At 37.0% G+C, this 13676-nt stretch overlaps 1 protein-coding gene across 1 annotated transcript in view; it reads left to right on the forward strand.

Annotated features, from left to right (window-relative positions):
• LOC122992631 (glypican-6-like) overlaps nucleotides 1–13676 on the forward strand; it is a 92059-nt gene that overhangs the window by 41667 nt on the left and 36716 nt on the right. Inside the window, exon 4 of the mRNA XM_044366487.1 lies at nucleotides 2269–2434. Within this exon, the coding sequence (XP_044222422.1) occupies nucleotides 2269–2434 (166 nt within the window). The remainder of the gene's footprint in view (nucleotides 1–2268; nucleotides 2435–13676) is intronic.

Here is a 13676-nt window from a genome sequence, read left to right on the forward strand (position 1 = left end):
GGGTGTAGTCCAAAAAGGTGGGTTTTCAGCCTGAAAGATGCTTAATAAGATGTTTGTTGGTGCTTCATGGAACACAAAAAAAGGCCATCATCTGCGACCCAGGAGCTTTCACTTCACACATCTTGACAAGGCTACAGAGTACAAACAGCTGAGTGTTGAGAGCAAGAATGTTGAATGCTTTGTGTTCTTTAGAAGTCATCTAATAAAATCAGTTTTACTAGGTCACATAGACAAGTTTGTATTTACTATCTGAAATGTCACAATGCCAGCCTACAGCCGAACAGACAGTCACGGGTAAGATGTTGTACTTGTGCATTTGAAACACAATCTATTGTTTGCATGTGGCCTGAATGTAATAAGCAGAGCAGCCGATACCTCACTGTCACTATATTGTACCTCCTAAATCAGACGGATGATAATATTTCTTTATAGTTTGTGCAAATCCCTGCTGTTCACTGAAGGGACCAACAGTTGATTCAAATCACAACAGTTAAGTCAAGTGCGTCTGTTTAAAACCACTTGAATGTGCCTCAAGTTATAGTTATGACTTGTGAAGCGAGTTAATGTGCGGCCGGAGCGCAGCCTCAGATCGTCAGGCAGGGCCCTTCTGGCTGTTCCTATGTCACGGCTGAAGACTCAAGGTGACCGGGCTTTTACAGTCAAGGCTCCACAGCTCTGGAGCTCCCTGCCTGAAGATTTGAGGCTTGCAGAATCAGAGACATTTTTTAAATCACTTCTCAAAATATATCTTTTTAGAAAGGCCTTTATTTTATCTTTTAACTTTTATCTATTTTATTATTACTGCTGATTTATTGTTTTATTTTTTGTAGTGCTGCATAAATAAAGTTTATTATTATTATTATTGTCATAATGTAGTTTAACTATACAAAGAGCTCTTAAATTCAGTAGTGGATTATCTGTGAAAACACTTGAGAAATATTATGATATTTCTGCTTATCTTTCCTACAGCATTGTTATTTATTATTTGGGCCTTTGTGCATGTTTATAGCTTGACGAGACCTTACCACCCTCTAACTCCTGAAATCAGGGAAAAGAAAAATATATGGAAAGATGAAAAATGAAAGCGTGACAGTTAATTCTGGCTGATAAGAGGGCAAAAGAATATTTGACTCTGTTTAATATTTGACATTTAAACGCTGGTCAAATTGCCTGACTGTCGTGACTGATCAAATGAAGGAGTCATGATTGCATGCTTTGAAAGTACCTGGTCAGCAAAAACTCTCTTGTCTGGGCTCTTGTGTCATTTCTGAATGTGCAAACTAAAAAAATTTTACATCTGCATTAAGCGATTCCATTCCTAAGGTGGCTACATGTGTAGGCTCCAAAGATACACTGTAGTGTACACAATAGATGATATGCGCCTCCTCAAAAACATAACTACACACTGGGGCTGATACAGCTATACTACGTGGAGACTGCAAGAACTGTGATTAGTCAGCTTGTGCTGCTTGTGTTTTCTCCTACAAGTTTCTGATGCCGGAGGAGATTATTGATAGTGAAGACGATGTTAAGGAACTTGAAGAAAGACTCAGTAGTCATTTTGTTTTCATTAATGCACATCAAGCATAACCAGCTCCACTGCAAACCTTCTGCTCACCATGACCCTGCTCTCTATTGGAGCAAATAAATGAATATAAACATGGTGACTGCACAGCAGTAGTCTCCTATTCAGTAATGAGACAAAGCCAAATAAAAGTTACCTACAACTGTAACTCAAGTACATGTGTAGCCCACTGTCACTACATCACATGAAATGTAACAGTTACTGTGGGGAATATAATTAAAGCAGGAAACTATCTGATCATGTGAGATACATCTGTCTAGTGTTGTGATGGGGTGATCATTGGGTGAAATCCAAAACAGAACTATAAATAAAAACCTAGGTTGTACATATCTACAATGGGATTCCCATTAATCACTTTCATCAAGCATAAATCCAGCTAAATACTTTATGAACCTTTGATTGCAACTTTTTTTTAGACTTGCAGTAGTATTCTGATCAAATTTAGCTAAACTTTCAAAATTATTGAGACAATATTTTCTGTGGACATCTCACTTTGGATGCTTATTTAGAAACGTCAAATGTGGTGCATTCAGGCACAATAAGTAAGAAATATAAAGAGGGCCAGCATTCAAATCCTCTTGAATTTATGTAACAGTTGGGACTATCATATGAATGAATGTGATTCAAATGGATTTAAAAGTGGCTGTCCGAGTGTCAATGACTCACACTTTGTGTTTTTGCAGGTAAGCAGCAGTCCAGCATGTATCCGAGCGCTGACAAAGATGCTGTACTGCCCCTTTTGTCAGGGCATGCCAGCAGTTAAACCCTGTAAGAACTACTGCCTGAATGTCATGAAGGGGTGCCTGGCCAATCAAGCTGATCTGGATCCAGAGTGGAACCAGTACATTGGTAAGTCTTTTCAAGCGACACTCCAGCCATTTTTCCCTTGGATCCTGCTGTTCTGTCATTTCCTGTCAGGGCGTATGGCTCTACAAAATGGTTAAAATTGCACTAATGGAAGTGGTGGATGTGGGGGGAAAAAAAGTACATGAAGCATGTTACATCATATTAGCACTTACAAAAATGAGACATGTTTAGATTCAATTTTCACATTCACCATTATCAGACAGCTACAGCAACTTGCTGTTTTAAACAATGCTGCATGTTAATAGCAGACAGGACCCAGCTTTTGACATAAATTGCCTTGAAATTGTTTAAAACTGTACCAAGAATACTATAATATAATAATCTTTTAAGCTACATTATTGCAGACCAGCAAACTACAACAATGAAGTTAAATGTAGCTGAAAGCCTCATACTGTGGTGTTGATTGGCAATGGCTGTAAGTAACCCTTCTACATTACATTTTAATATCACAAATATTGATGTAGCTTAACACATTTCTGTCATGCTCATGAAAGAGTAAAAACCTCAGTGTTGAAACATAAATGTTTTGGGCACTTTGAGGCGGATGTTTTATGGAAGCAAAGAAAGGTCGTAATAAATTCAATCTCTCAAGAAACTGAAAACCTAATGGTAAAACTTAACCACTACATACTACTGTTAAAAATTTAAATAGTGTTGAATTATTTTTAACTTTATAAACCATCTTTCTGAATTTATGTGGTTTGAATTTCCAGAAGGTTTAGGTATTCAGTTGCTTATAGGATTCAAATTATTATGGCCTTTTTATGCTTCCATACAGTTTGATGTTTCTTGTGGCCTAAGCAAGCTTAATGTAACTGTATAGTAAGTCACAATGGTTTTGTTCAAAATCGTTTGATATGATAAATGATAATAAATGTGATAAAAAAGATTGTTCAGGTGAATATGCTTAACTTGTAAATCCGATGGATTTCATAGAATCGGTGTGTTATAGAATTTTACTTTCTATTTTAAGAGAGGTTATAGCTGCTGCTGTGTAGTTATCATGTTGACAATATCAGTTCCATTGCAACATGTTGGGCCTCAGATTAGAAGATGCTTTATTTGTCATTCTTCTATCAACAGTTTCCTGCATGAAAAGATTTTATTCATGGGATTCTGCTCTCCTACTGGGCTAAATAGGGACTCGTAATAGGGCAGAAGTGCACCGCAGGGAGTGTCAAGTTTTCTGAAGAGAAGTTCAATAGGAACTTGTTCAGCTCAGAGAGAAAGAGAACAAACATGAATGTAACATTTATATATTTTTTAATATTTTATAGAATGCCTTACACAGATGATTCCTGCTGTCATGTAGATAGGCTCGTCCTGTAGGATTGAACTGAAGTGGTGACAGTGAAAACGTGACAAGGCTGCTGTGAGAAACATGAGAAGGAGCTCTGGTTGTTCTTTGCCAGCCTGTGGCAAATAAAACATTGAAACCCACGCACCACCACCAAAATCCCAAGAAATTGGAATTTTTAAGACACAGTAAGATTATAGATACAAATCCTAGTCCCACATTCCTGCATTAACAGTTATGTCATCTCATAGTAAATGCCAAATATATGCAAAAAAGCATTTTTGTGTTTTGATGTATATCAAAATCATTCTAATTTTTCTTCTTGTGAGATAAATCAAACATGATTTGGGGAAACCAGCTACAGTAACCCCTCCCATCATAGAAAACTGCACATGACATGGGTCACAGTTTGTGGAATGATATCATAGGTCAGAGATGTGTCCTCAGATGTCAGTTGGCAAAAGCTGTCTTTACATTTCCAAAGAGCAGTGGTTGAGATCTACCTCATTAACCTCTTCCTCGTCCCTCCCCAGCTAATCTAACAAAACTAGTGAGGATCCTCCAGAGACTAATGCTCACAAGACACGCTTACTTTTGAGCGACCAAATCAAATCCCTGAAAGATTTGATTAAGTCTATCTTGAAATGATACTTAGCCCACATATACGCTTTCACTCAGAAAAAAATATCACATAACAGACACTAAAGAGGTTGTGTTTCTTTGGGACTTTTACATGTTGATGTTTGACCAGTGTAGGTCAGAAAGACTATCCGCTTATTAAGTGTCTGTTAGCGAGCAAGAGCTTTCAAATCCAGCAGATTCAGAGCATGTGACAATGATACTTCCAGTATTCACCCCCCCTTTTAGCTTTTGTTTGATCCTTGCTTGCTGTTCAGTCGTCCTTATCAACCCCTTATGGCCAATGTCACATTCCAGCTCAGTCTGGCAAATGAATTAAAATATATTTTCAATTAAGCATTTGTTTCTTACTTTCGCTTCACTCTTACACTCATACATTGTATTTCTAGTTGGTGAGAGAGAGACAGAGAAGGAGAAAAGCAAGAGATGAAGATGGCCCATTAAACCTCCATTCTGTCTCGTTCTGCTCTCTGTGGTCACATAAACTGTGTTTTAATGCAGAATGAATTCCAAATGTAGTTTTGCTTATTTACTTTTTTTCTGTTTCTCTTGTCAGATAATGGAAGAAGTATGAAATTTGCTCATAAATACAATGTTGACCAGCAGTCATTACCTGGCTGCTGAGCTGCAGATAAAATCATTTTTTCATGATCACGACATTGTCAGACAAAATATACAAAAATACAGGTTAATGACAGCAGCTGTGCTGTGAGATCGGTTATGTTGACATTTAAAATGAGATCACAGAGAAAGTAAGAAGCAACTAAAGGTTGTCATATTCAGGAAAAGCCACAAAGCATTTGCTACTGCTAAACTACCTCTAAACGAGCTGCAAATATGTTTTTATGCTTGTAAAACACATGATGATTTATGCTGAAGATATCCTGTAATGCATTAAATAACTGTATGGACCAGTGAACCACAACAATGAGCTCAAAAAGGTTGAAAAATGCTGCAGGGTGAAGTGTTGATTCTCAGTGGGACATGTAGCACTACCAAAACTTTCACATTATAGGGGGTCATTAAATTCAGTGTCATTATCAAGAATATCTCTTAACGGAGCATTAATTATATATTTGATACCCACATACATGCAGGCTTTGAAGACAATGGTGACGAATGAGTTTCATCAGCAATGACCTCAGAGATGTCTAAAAAGAGCAAGTGTACAGTGGAAAATAAAAAGGAATCTTTTATCTTCTCAGTGGATAATAATGTCATTATTTAATGTCTATGAAAACATATAAGTCTTCTTATTTGACTTTTTTTAAGTCAAATGATTTTTTGGTAGCAATGAATGAGGTCAGGCGTAGTTTTGCTTGTTTTGCAGCACAATAGAAAACAACCAGTTTCAACACATTAACAAGATAATGTAGCACAATATGTACTGTACTTCCATCCATTTTGTTTTGACAGTTTATTTCTGTGACTGTACATTGCATGACAGGAAAGAAGGAAAAAATTGTGGGTCTGAAGCAGATCTGTTTCAAGATCCATGATGACCTAGAGTGCTCTATGTGTTCAACAAGAGCAGTGCTGAGCAGCTGCAGTGCGGCATGAGAAAAGATGAGACTGACAGGTGCCAACATTTACGTACCTGTAGGGGCACTTTCTTCTAAAAGCAGGGGCCTGGTGGGGTATAAACACACATTAATCAAGTTTACCAACCTTTCAAAGTCTGCAAGTTGTATATGCATATCCCAGTACTCTCAGTACACCGTCTTGCACTTTTTCTTTTGTAAATTCTGGGGTCTGTCTTCCAACGAATCATAGTATCCTCATGTGAACATCGAGAATAAGTGTCACCCATAAGTGGGAATAAAAACAAACACCTGACACAAAAAACAAAACGTCTGATTTGCATAAAGTGATTCTAAGCAAGATATTTTGATGATGTGTTGTACATGTGTGAAAGATTAAAAAAAAAACAGAATCTTTGAATATGCAAATATTTTCATTTAAAAATTTTAACTACAGACTGTCTCCCGCTTCACTGAGTGAAAATGCATTCTCAGTGTGTATGTACTGGAGATGTTGAGTATCTACATCACATCTTTTGTAAGTCGCACACTGGACCATGATTGACTGTGATCATCTAGTACATACATGTCTTAAACTCGATTTAACATTTAAGATTATCTATTAGCTTTCATCATTAATTTTATTTGTTAATATATAAGATAAAACATACAATACAATTTCAACATAGAATAATTGTGGGAATGCTTCTAGTTAACCTTTTGAATTTAAATTAACATTTAATTAAGTGCTGTTGCCAGACTAGCTCAATATTAAGCTGTAAATCTTTACTTCACTCACATTGCATAACAGCAGTAAACTATTGATAGAGCCTCTTCCAGGCTTGTGATATTTTACGACAACAGCACATGACCTCTCATGGGGGGAGGGATGCTGGAATACATCCTAGCTTTGGGTAAAAGGGGAAAGTCCATTACAGGACTGGCGACCTATTGAGGCACGGGGCTCTACAATAACCATACTTCAAAATGATATTTGATTAGTCGACAGTGCTCATTTGGTAAGCTAATATTATGATTCATAAGCCAAGATCAGCCAGACAAATTAGCAGAAGATGATGGTGCACAGCCACTTTGTGAACCTGTTGACCTGGATATTTAGAGATTTATTGCCTCAGTCATGTATTTAATAATACCTGCACCCAGATCTTGGATCAAATTTCACCATTTAAGCAGAAAAAACTTCTAAAGTTTCCCTGCCATGGATAACTGACAGCATAGTGCAGAGCAGAAGTGGAAAGCCTCTAAACTAACAGTGCACCTCGACATTTTAAGAGATTCTATGAGAAATTTTAATACAGAGGTTAAAAATGCCAGAGCACCTTATTTTTCGGACCTTATTGAAAAGAACCAACACAACTCCAGGGTTTTGTGCAGTGTAATTAACTGTGCCACAGAGGTTCCTCCAAGTGTCAGTATGAACTCCTCCCCTGAGAAATGTGAAGAATTTTTAACCCTCTTCATCAACAAAGTCTCTAGCATCAGAATGCACATTCCCCCTCCTGCACAGGACACAATGATTTCTTTTAAAACTACTGCCTTCATTGAGTCCTTTGACACAATATCTATTGGCACGCTCACTGAGGTGATTAATAAAATGAAGCCCTCTTCGTGTGCTCTTGACAAACTGCCTGGGGGATTTCTAAAAGAAGTATATGGATCTGTCAGCCCCTATATTCTCTCCATAATTAACATGTCACTATTGACTTGTTCTGTCCCTGCTTATTTTAAGAATGCAATTGTTCAACCCCTTCTAAAAAAATCCTCCTTAGACCCTAACTCCCTGGATAATTTCAGACCAATTTCCAAACTGCCCTTTCTTTCTAAGGTTCTAGGAAAAGTTGTTGCTGAACAATTGATTGCTTTTTTAAACAGCAATTGACTCTTTTGGACATTTCAGTCAGGATTTTAGCTGATGCTGGGAAATCTTAAGTTTTAGTTCTCTTTGATCTAAATGCTGCATTCGACACTGTTGATAATTCTTTTTTATTGGAACATCTCAAACACTGGGTTGGCATCTCTGGTTCAGTTTTAAAGTGGTTTTATTCTTACTTACAAGATACACCTTTTACTGTAGCCATGGTCACAGTCATCCTCAGTGAAGATGACCTGTGGGGTACCTTAGGGGTCTGTCCTAGGACCACTCTTGTTCTCTCTCTGCATGTTACCCTTAGGTAACGTCATCTGCAGGCATAATATGAGCTTCCGTTCGTATGCAAATGATACTCGATTATACCCCTCTTTAAACTCCAATGATTTTTTTTATCAAATCAATACACTCAACGACTGCATCCTTGACCTCAAATGCTGGATGGCCCAGAACTTTCTGCAGCAGATAAGGCTGCGGTAATTATTGTCCCTGGCACAGTTAATGCTAATACTTCAAAATATCTGGGCTCTCTGTCCCAAAATATAGCCCACAAGTGCAAAGATCTTGGTGTCATCTTTGATAACCACCTCAGCTTGAACAAGCATGTTAACACAGTTGTTAGGAGACTCTCCAAGAACAGTTCAATTTTATCCAGTAGAAATCTAGAGACTATCATACATTCCTTAATTTACTCTCATTTGGTAAGTCTTTCTACACGTCTGAGCCAACAGAGTCCACATAAATTACAACTTGTCCAAAATGCAGCAGCCAGACTCCTCGCCAAAACCAAAAAAAGAGAGCACACTACTCCTATTTTAGGACTAGTGTGCTCTCATTGGCTTTGATATAATTATATACTATTTTAAGATATTATTGATAACTTTTAAGGCCCACACTGGACTCACAGTCAAGTACATCTCAGATCTTCTGACACTTGAGGTCCTAAGCCAAGGCTCTGCTAGCCATTCTACAATTTCGACTGAGTACCAAGGGTGCTTTTCTGTTAGGGACCCCACTATCTGAAACGACTTAAGTCACTTTTTAAAACCAATTTTTATACAAAGTCATTCTCTGTCGTTCGTTATACAAAATAATTAAATAATTATTGATTGTTTTAATTATTTTATATTGTTTTATTTAATTAGGGACCAAGCCCAAAAGGCAGAGGACTACTGTAAAACAGTAGTCCTCGTCTACAGGCGAGGACCCTATTGTTTTTTGTGTGTTTGTTTGTTTGTTTGTTTCTTTCTTTCTTTATTATTACGCCACTTAAACCCTAAATTTAACCCCCTAAACATGCTCAAAAACTCACCAAATTTGGCGAGGTCTGGTGAAAATTTGATAAAATGTAAAAATTAACTCCTAAAGTGCCAAAATGTGCTCTCTAGCACCACATATGTAACTAAAATGGCCACCACGGCCCATAGGAATGTCGTAGAGAGATCAAACCAAAACTCAATTATTCATCTCATCAATACCTACAAATCATGAAACAAATCAAACACCCCTGACCTAAATCCTACAGGAAGTCTGCAATTAGCCTTTCAAAATAAGACTTTGCCCCAATTTTGGCCCCGGAACAAACGCTATCTCCTCCGAGGGCGTTAATGGTATAGGCTTCGAGCTTTAATAGGTGACTTATGACACTGTGCTGAAAAAAAGTTGTTAAAAACTTTGTAATAACTCGAAAGGTATTATTATTATTTTATAAGCCCTGAAAGTTGCAGTGCCACATCACACCTTACAATGTAAACCAATGGGGAGGCAATCTATGGGCATGAACTTTGTGTCAAACTGAGGCTTCTGACGTCTAAACCATAAGTCTGACCCCTTTCAAACCTGTATCAATGGATTCTCAACAAAATTTCCTACTAAAAATTATATATAAAAATTATAATTTTTAATGTAAGATTTGGCCAAAGTCATGGGAATTATGAGGAGATTTCACAGGAAGTGTTCTCTAAAATCCTCCTCTCCAACTGCTCCTGGTGATGTCACTCCCTCAGTGCTGTGAAACATTCCGCAATACACACTCATTATAAAATCACAGGAGGAGCAACAAAAGACTTTAAAACTCACACTCTAATGTCTCAAAAACAATAAAAGATAGAAAAACATGTAAATTCAAGATTTGTAGGTCAAAGTCTCATGACTCATTTAAAGTGCAAATGAAATTTGTATCTAAAACTATGTGGAAGCAGTAAATGTTCAGAAAGGTGTGGGTTCGCTCACACTCTCCATTCAATTATATGAGTATTTTTCTGTGTCCAGCTGCAGTTACTTATTGTCTCTACACACCTGACAGTACACATGTCAATCAAACTTTGACCAGGTCATGTGGGTTAAAAGTATTTCCTTTTCTAAAAATGGACTTGATGAAAATTAGGAAAATAATTTGTTTTACACACAAACTCATCAAGAGTTTTCAATTTACTAATTGAAATTCAAGTGAATGGGCCCAAAACTTGCATGATTTTGATGCTACAGGTGTGAGCAAGACAGACATGTCTCACCCTGCAGAAAATTCTCATCCTGTCAATCAAACTTTCAAAATAAAAGCACACCACACTTGTAAGAAATATCCCTCATTTTTAAAAAACAAAATGATCTGATCCCGATGGCCAGAGGGCGAGGTCCCGACCAACACTGCTTGCAGCTTTAATTTATTTTACTCTTTCTCATATGAAGCTCATTTGGCCCCTAAATTTCATTTCCAAAGTTGTATAACTTTTAAAACATTTTAAATTGTTTTTACTATTGTTTGTCTACCATTATTATTTTTTATTCTAAAGCACTTTGTAACTTTGTTTTGAAAAGTGCTTTATAAATAAAGTTTATTATTATTAGTAGTAGTACTATTATTATGTGTATTTCACATGGTGTATCAGAGTTAGCGGTATGTTAACTGTAGTTAATATAATGCTTTAACAGTCCTCCTTAACTCCCCACTAGTTGGACACAGCATTTGGGGTTGTTACAACAACACTATATCCAACAACACTTTTGGAACCAACGATGTGATACATGTGATCGCCATGTGATCATGTGATCTCGCAAGGGGAAGGCTATATGTGACGAAATATAAATTCAGTTCAATTAAAATTTTATTTGTATAGCACTATCTCATACAAAAGCAGTTCAAAGTGCTTTAGATAAAAACAAAATGTAGGTTCATTGAAAAGGTTAAACCATTACAAGCAGCAGTCTCTTTTTGTTGTAAATATTGCAATGTTGACGTGCAATGAAAGAACACATAGACAAACATTAAAAGTCACCATTTCACCTAAAGTTCATGTCTTCGTACTACATGAGAAAAAACACACAGAAACAGGGAGAACATACTTAAACTCTCAATATATCTGTACATCTAAACACTATATTGCTTCATTTAAGTACACGCAATATGGTTTGCATTGTGCATGCACAGACTAATGAGTAGCTACTTCTACATTAACTCCACAACAATGAATACAGTTCAGATACAGCTACTCTTGAATTTGACAACTTGGCGTTTCTGACATGAATCCTGGAGCTAACGTTCATTCTGTCTTTATCATAATTCTTGTCAATTGGATTATTGTGCCTTGGTGTAGATTAAATACCAGGTCTATATCTTTTGGCTCTGACATTTCATGCTCATTATAGGATGAAAGATTTTCTATTAGCTTAAGGTCTAACCACAAAAGAAGGTATTGACTTGGTTCTTGATGTAAAATTGTCAGGACGGCTCTTTCATGTTCAGCATAGGTGTATTGTGTAATGCCATATACATGATCAATCCTCATGACAGTTAGTCATTTTGCCTTTATTTACATGGTGCAGTCAACTTAAAAACAGGTTGCATCTGTTCTCTCAACAGCAATGAGAAGCTTTAGCTTGAGGGCTTAGAGAGAAATTGTGAGAAACTCCTGAGAGTACTGACACAGAGGTGTTACAGACTTAAAGCTACGATAGTCATCTTGATTCCCGTGGCATCCATTCAGACGAACATCATATGCCTGCTCCACTGACCAGAGAAGACAAGATATTGGGGAAGCAAAAACTAATCCAACCAAAGAGTGGGAAATCCTTTAAACCTGGAGGCTGTGCCCCTGATAGCAACGATTTTTCCCTACAACACCTTCTCACCACACTACTCCACCGGCAGGAAATCACACCCACTGATTAAATAAATTCCAACTTGTGCCATAAAAAACAAAAAAAATGCAACACTTTAAATTGACCAAGGCCTCACCTTCATTTATCAGTAATGTGGGTGTGATGCAGAGTGGGACTGTTGTGGCACTGCCGAAGGCAAGCTAAAACAGATGTGTTCATGAGGAGCAGCTGCACTGCTATATATTCCTCAGAAATGTGAAATGTTTCAAAATGTCAGTGAATTTATTTACCAGTTTATTCACAGTCACAGTGGAAGAAAAAGTACTGGTTTATGTTTCTCATTATTGGGCATTTTGCCTTGAATTTTCGGTTTCTATGCCATTAATAATTTACTTTTAGGACCATTGTAACATAAATGATGGAATAATTTGGCATTCTAAATCACATCATTCCTCTGTATTTGCTCTCATGTGATATGTGCATATGTATGCATCTTGGTATTATTATTGAGGAGAAGTTTTGGCTACTGACAACCTTAGATCAAATGTCCTTGCACATATGCTTGTTTTTCTTGCCCCTAAGCAAGAGATTAATTATACAAGCAAATGAAATATGACCAAGAAATTTTTATTTAAAACACAAGCTGACTGTGGGCTCCAAAAGTGTGATGTCAAATTTAAATGCGTTGGTCTCACATTGTCATTTCAGATTAATTTGGAAAGGTGCTGTTGCTGAGACTGATATAGCTTTAGGGGGGGGGGGGGTCATCTCATTATAAATATTAATGTGAAAGACATTCTTTTGCTCAGTAGTGTTTCTATAGATTTGCTAATTTTCACAATGCTAAAACAGCAGCTAGAACGATACCTATTGTTTTCAAGATACATGAATTTAACAGAGCTGGAATGTCATTCTAATCTGCATTTCTTCCTTAATGTTACACTGAATAAATCAAATCCGAATAAATCATACAGTAGATTAAATTGGCTCTGCTGAGTAGCCAGTCTCTAATCCATTTGCTCCCACTGGACGACAAATCCTTGCTGACCTGTGCCTAGTCTGCAGGACAAGATTTGCTCAGTGAATTAATTATGGAAACAAATGCAAATTTAAGCATTTTTTAAGCAGTGTGTTGTTTTCAGTCTTATTTTGTAATAAATTAATTGCTGCAGATACCATCATTTAATTTAATTAGTCATAAATGTTATTTTCTATTCACTTCTATCATTTAACAGGGCAGTTTACAAAAGCAGTCAAATGTACAATTTGATGAGATTAAAAGTGGGATTAGATTTTAATTACATGAATTAGCTGAAGCGGCTGATGAACAGCTGTCAGTCTGTTCACCGCACCTGACAACACCACCCTGAACATTAATCAGGACCCGTATGCCAAGCGTTCTGGGATATAGAGCATTACTCTTTATGCATAAATCACTTGAAGTCTGTTTTCAACAGTGTTTTCTTGTCTGTCTGTTGTTTAAAAACTTTTCCGGTTGAGAATTCCTTTTGTTGAAGAATGTTGTGAAGCAGGCTGTTTTTAACCATTCTTGATGTTATTTATCAGGCTGTCTGCACAAATTGATGTCTTCTTCCTCTTAGGTCGTTTGAATATCAGTCACATGCTTGTGGTGATGAATATTGTCCTCTGCAGTTTTACACCCTACGTGTCATTATCATTTTTTTGTGTTGACAGGTAGTTGACACCGGTGATGGAACTTTTCCCCCTGCACCTTCGCAGTATTCACAGTTGGTTTAAGGTCATTCTTAAGTGAACTGGTTG

The sequence above is a fragment of the Thunnus albacares genome, chromosome 11 (genome assembly GCF_914725855.1).
Source record: "Thunnus albacares chromosome 11, fThuAlb1.1, whole genome shotgun sequence".
Taxonomy (NCBI): domain Eukaryota; kingdom Metazoa; phylum Chordata; class Actinopteri; order Scombriformes; family Scombridae; genus Thunnus; species Thunnus albacares.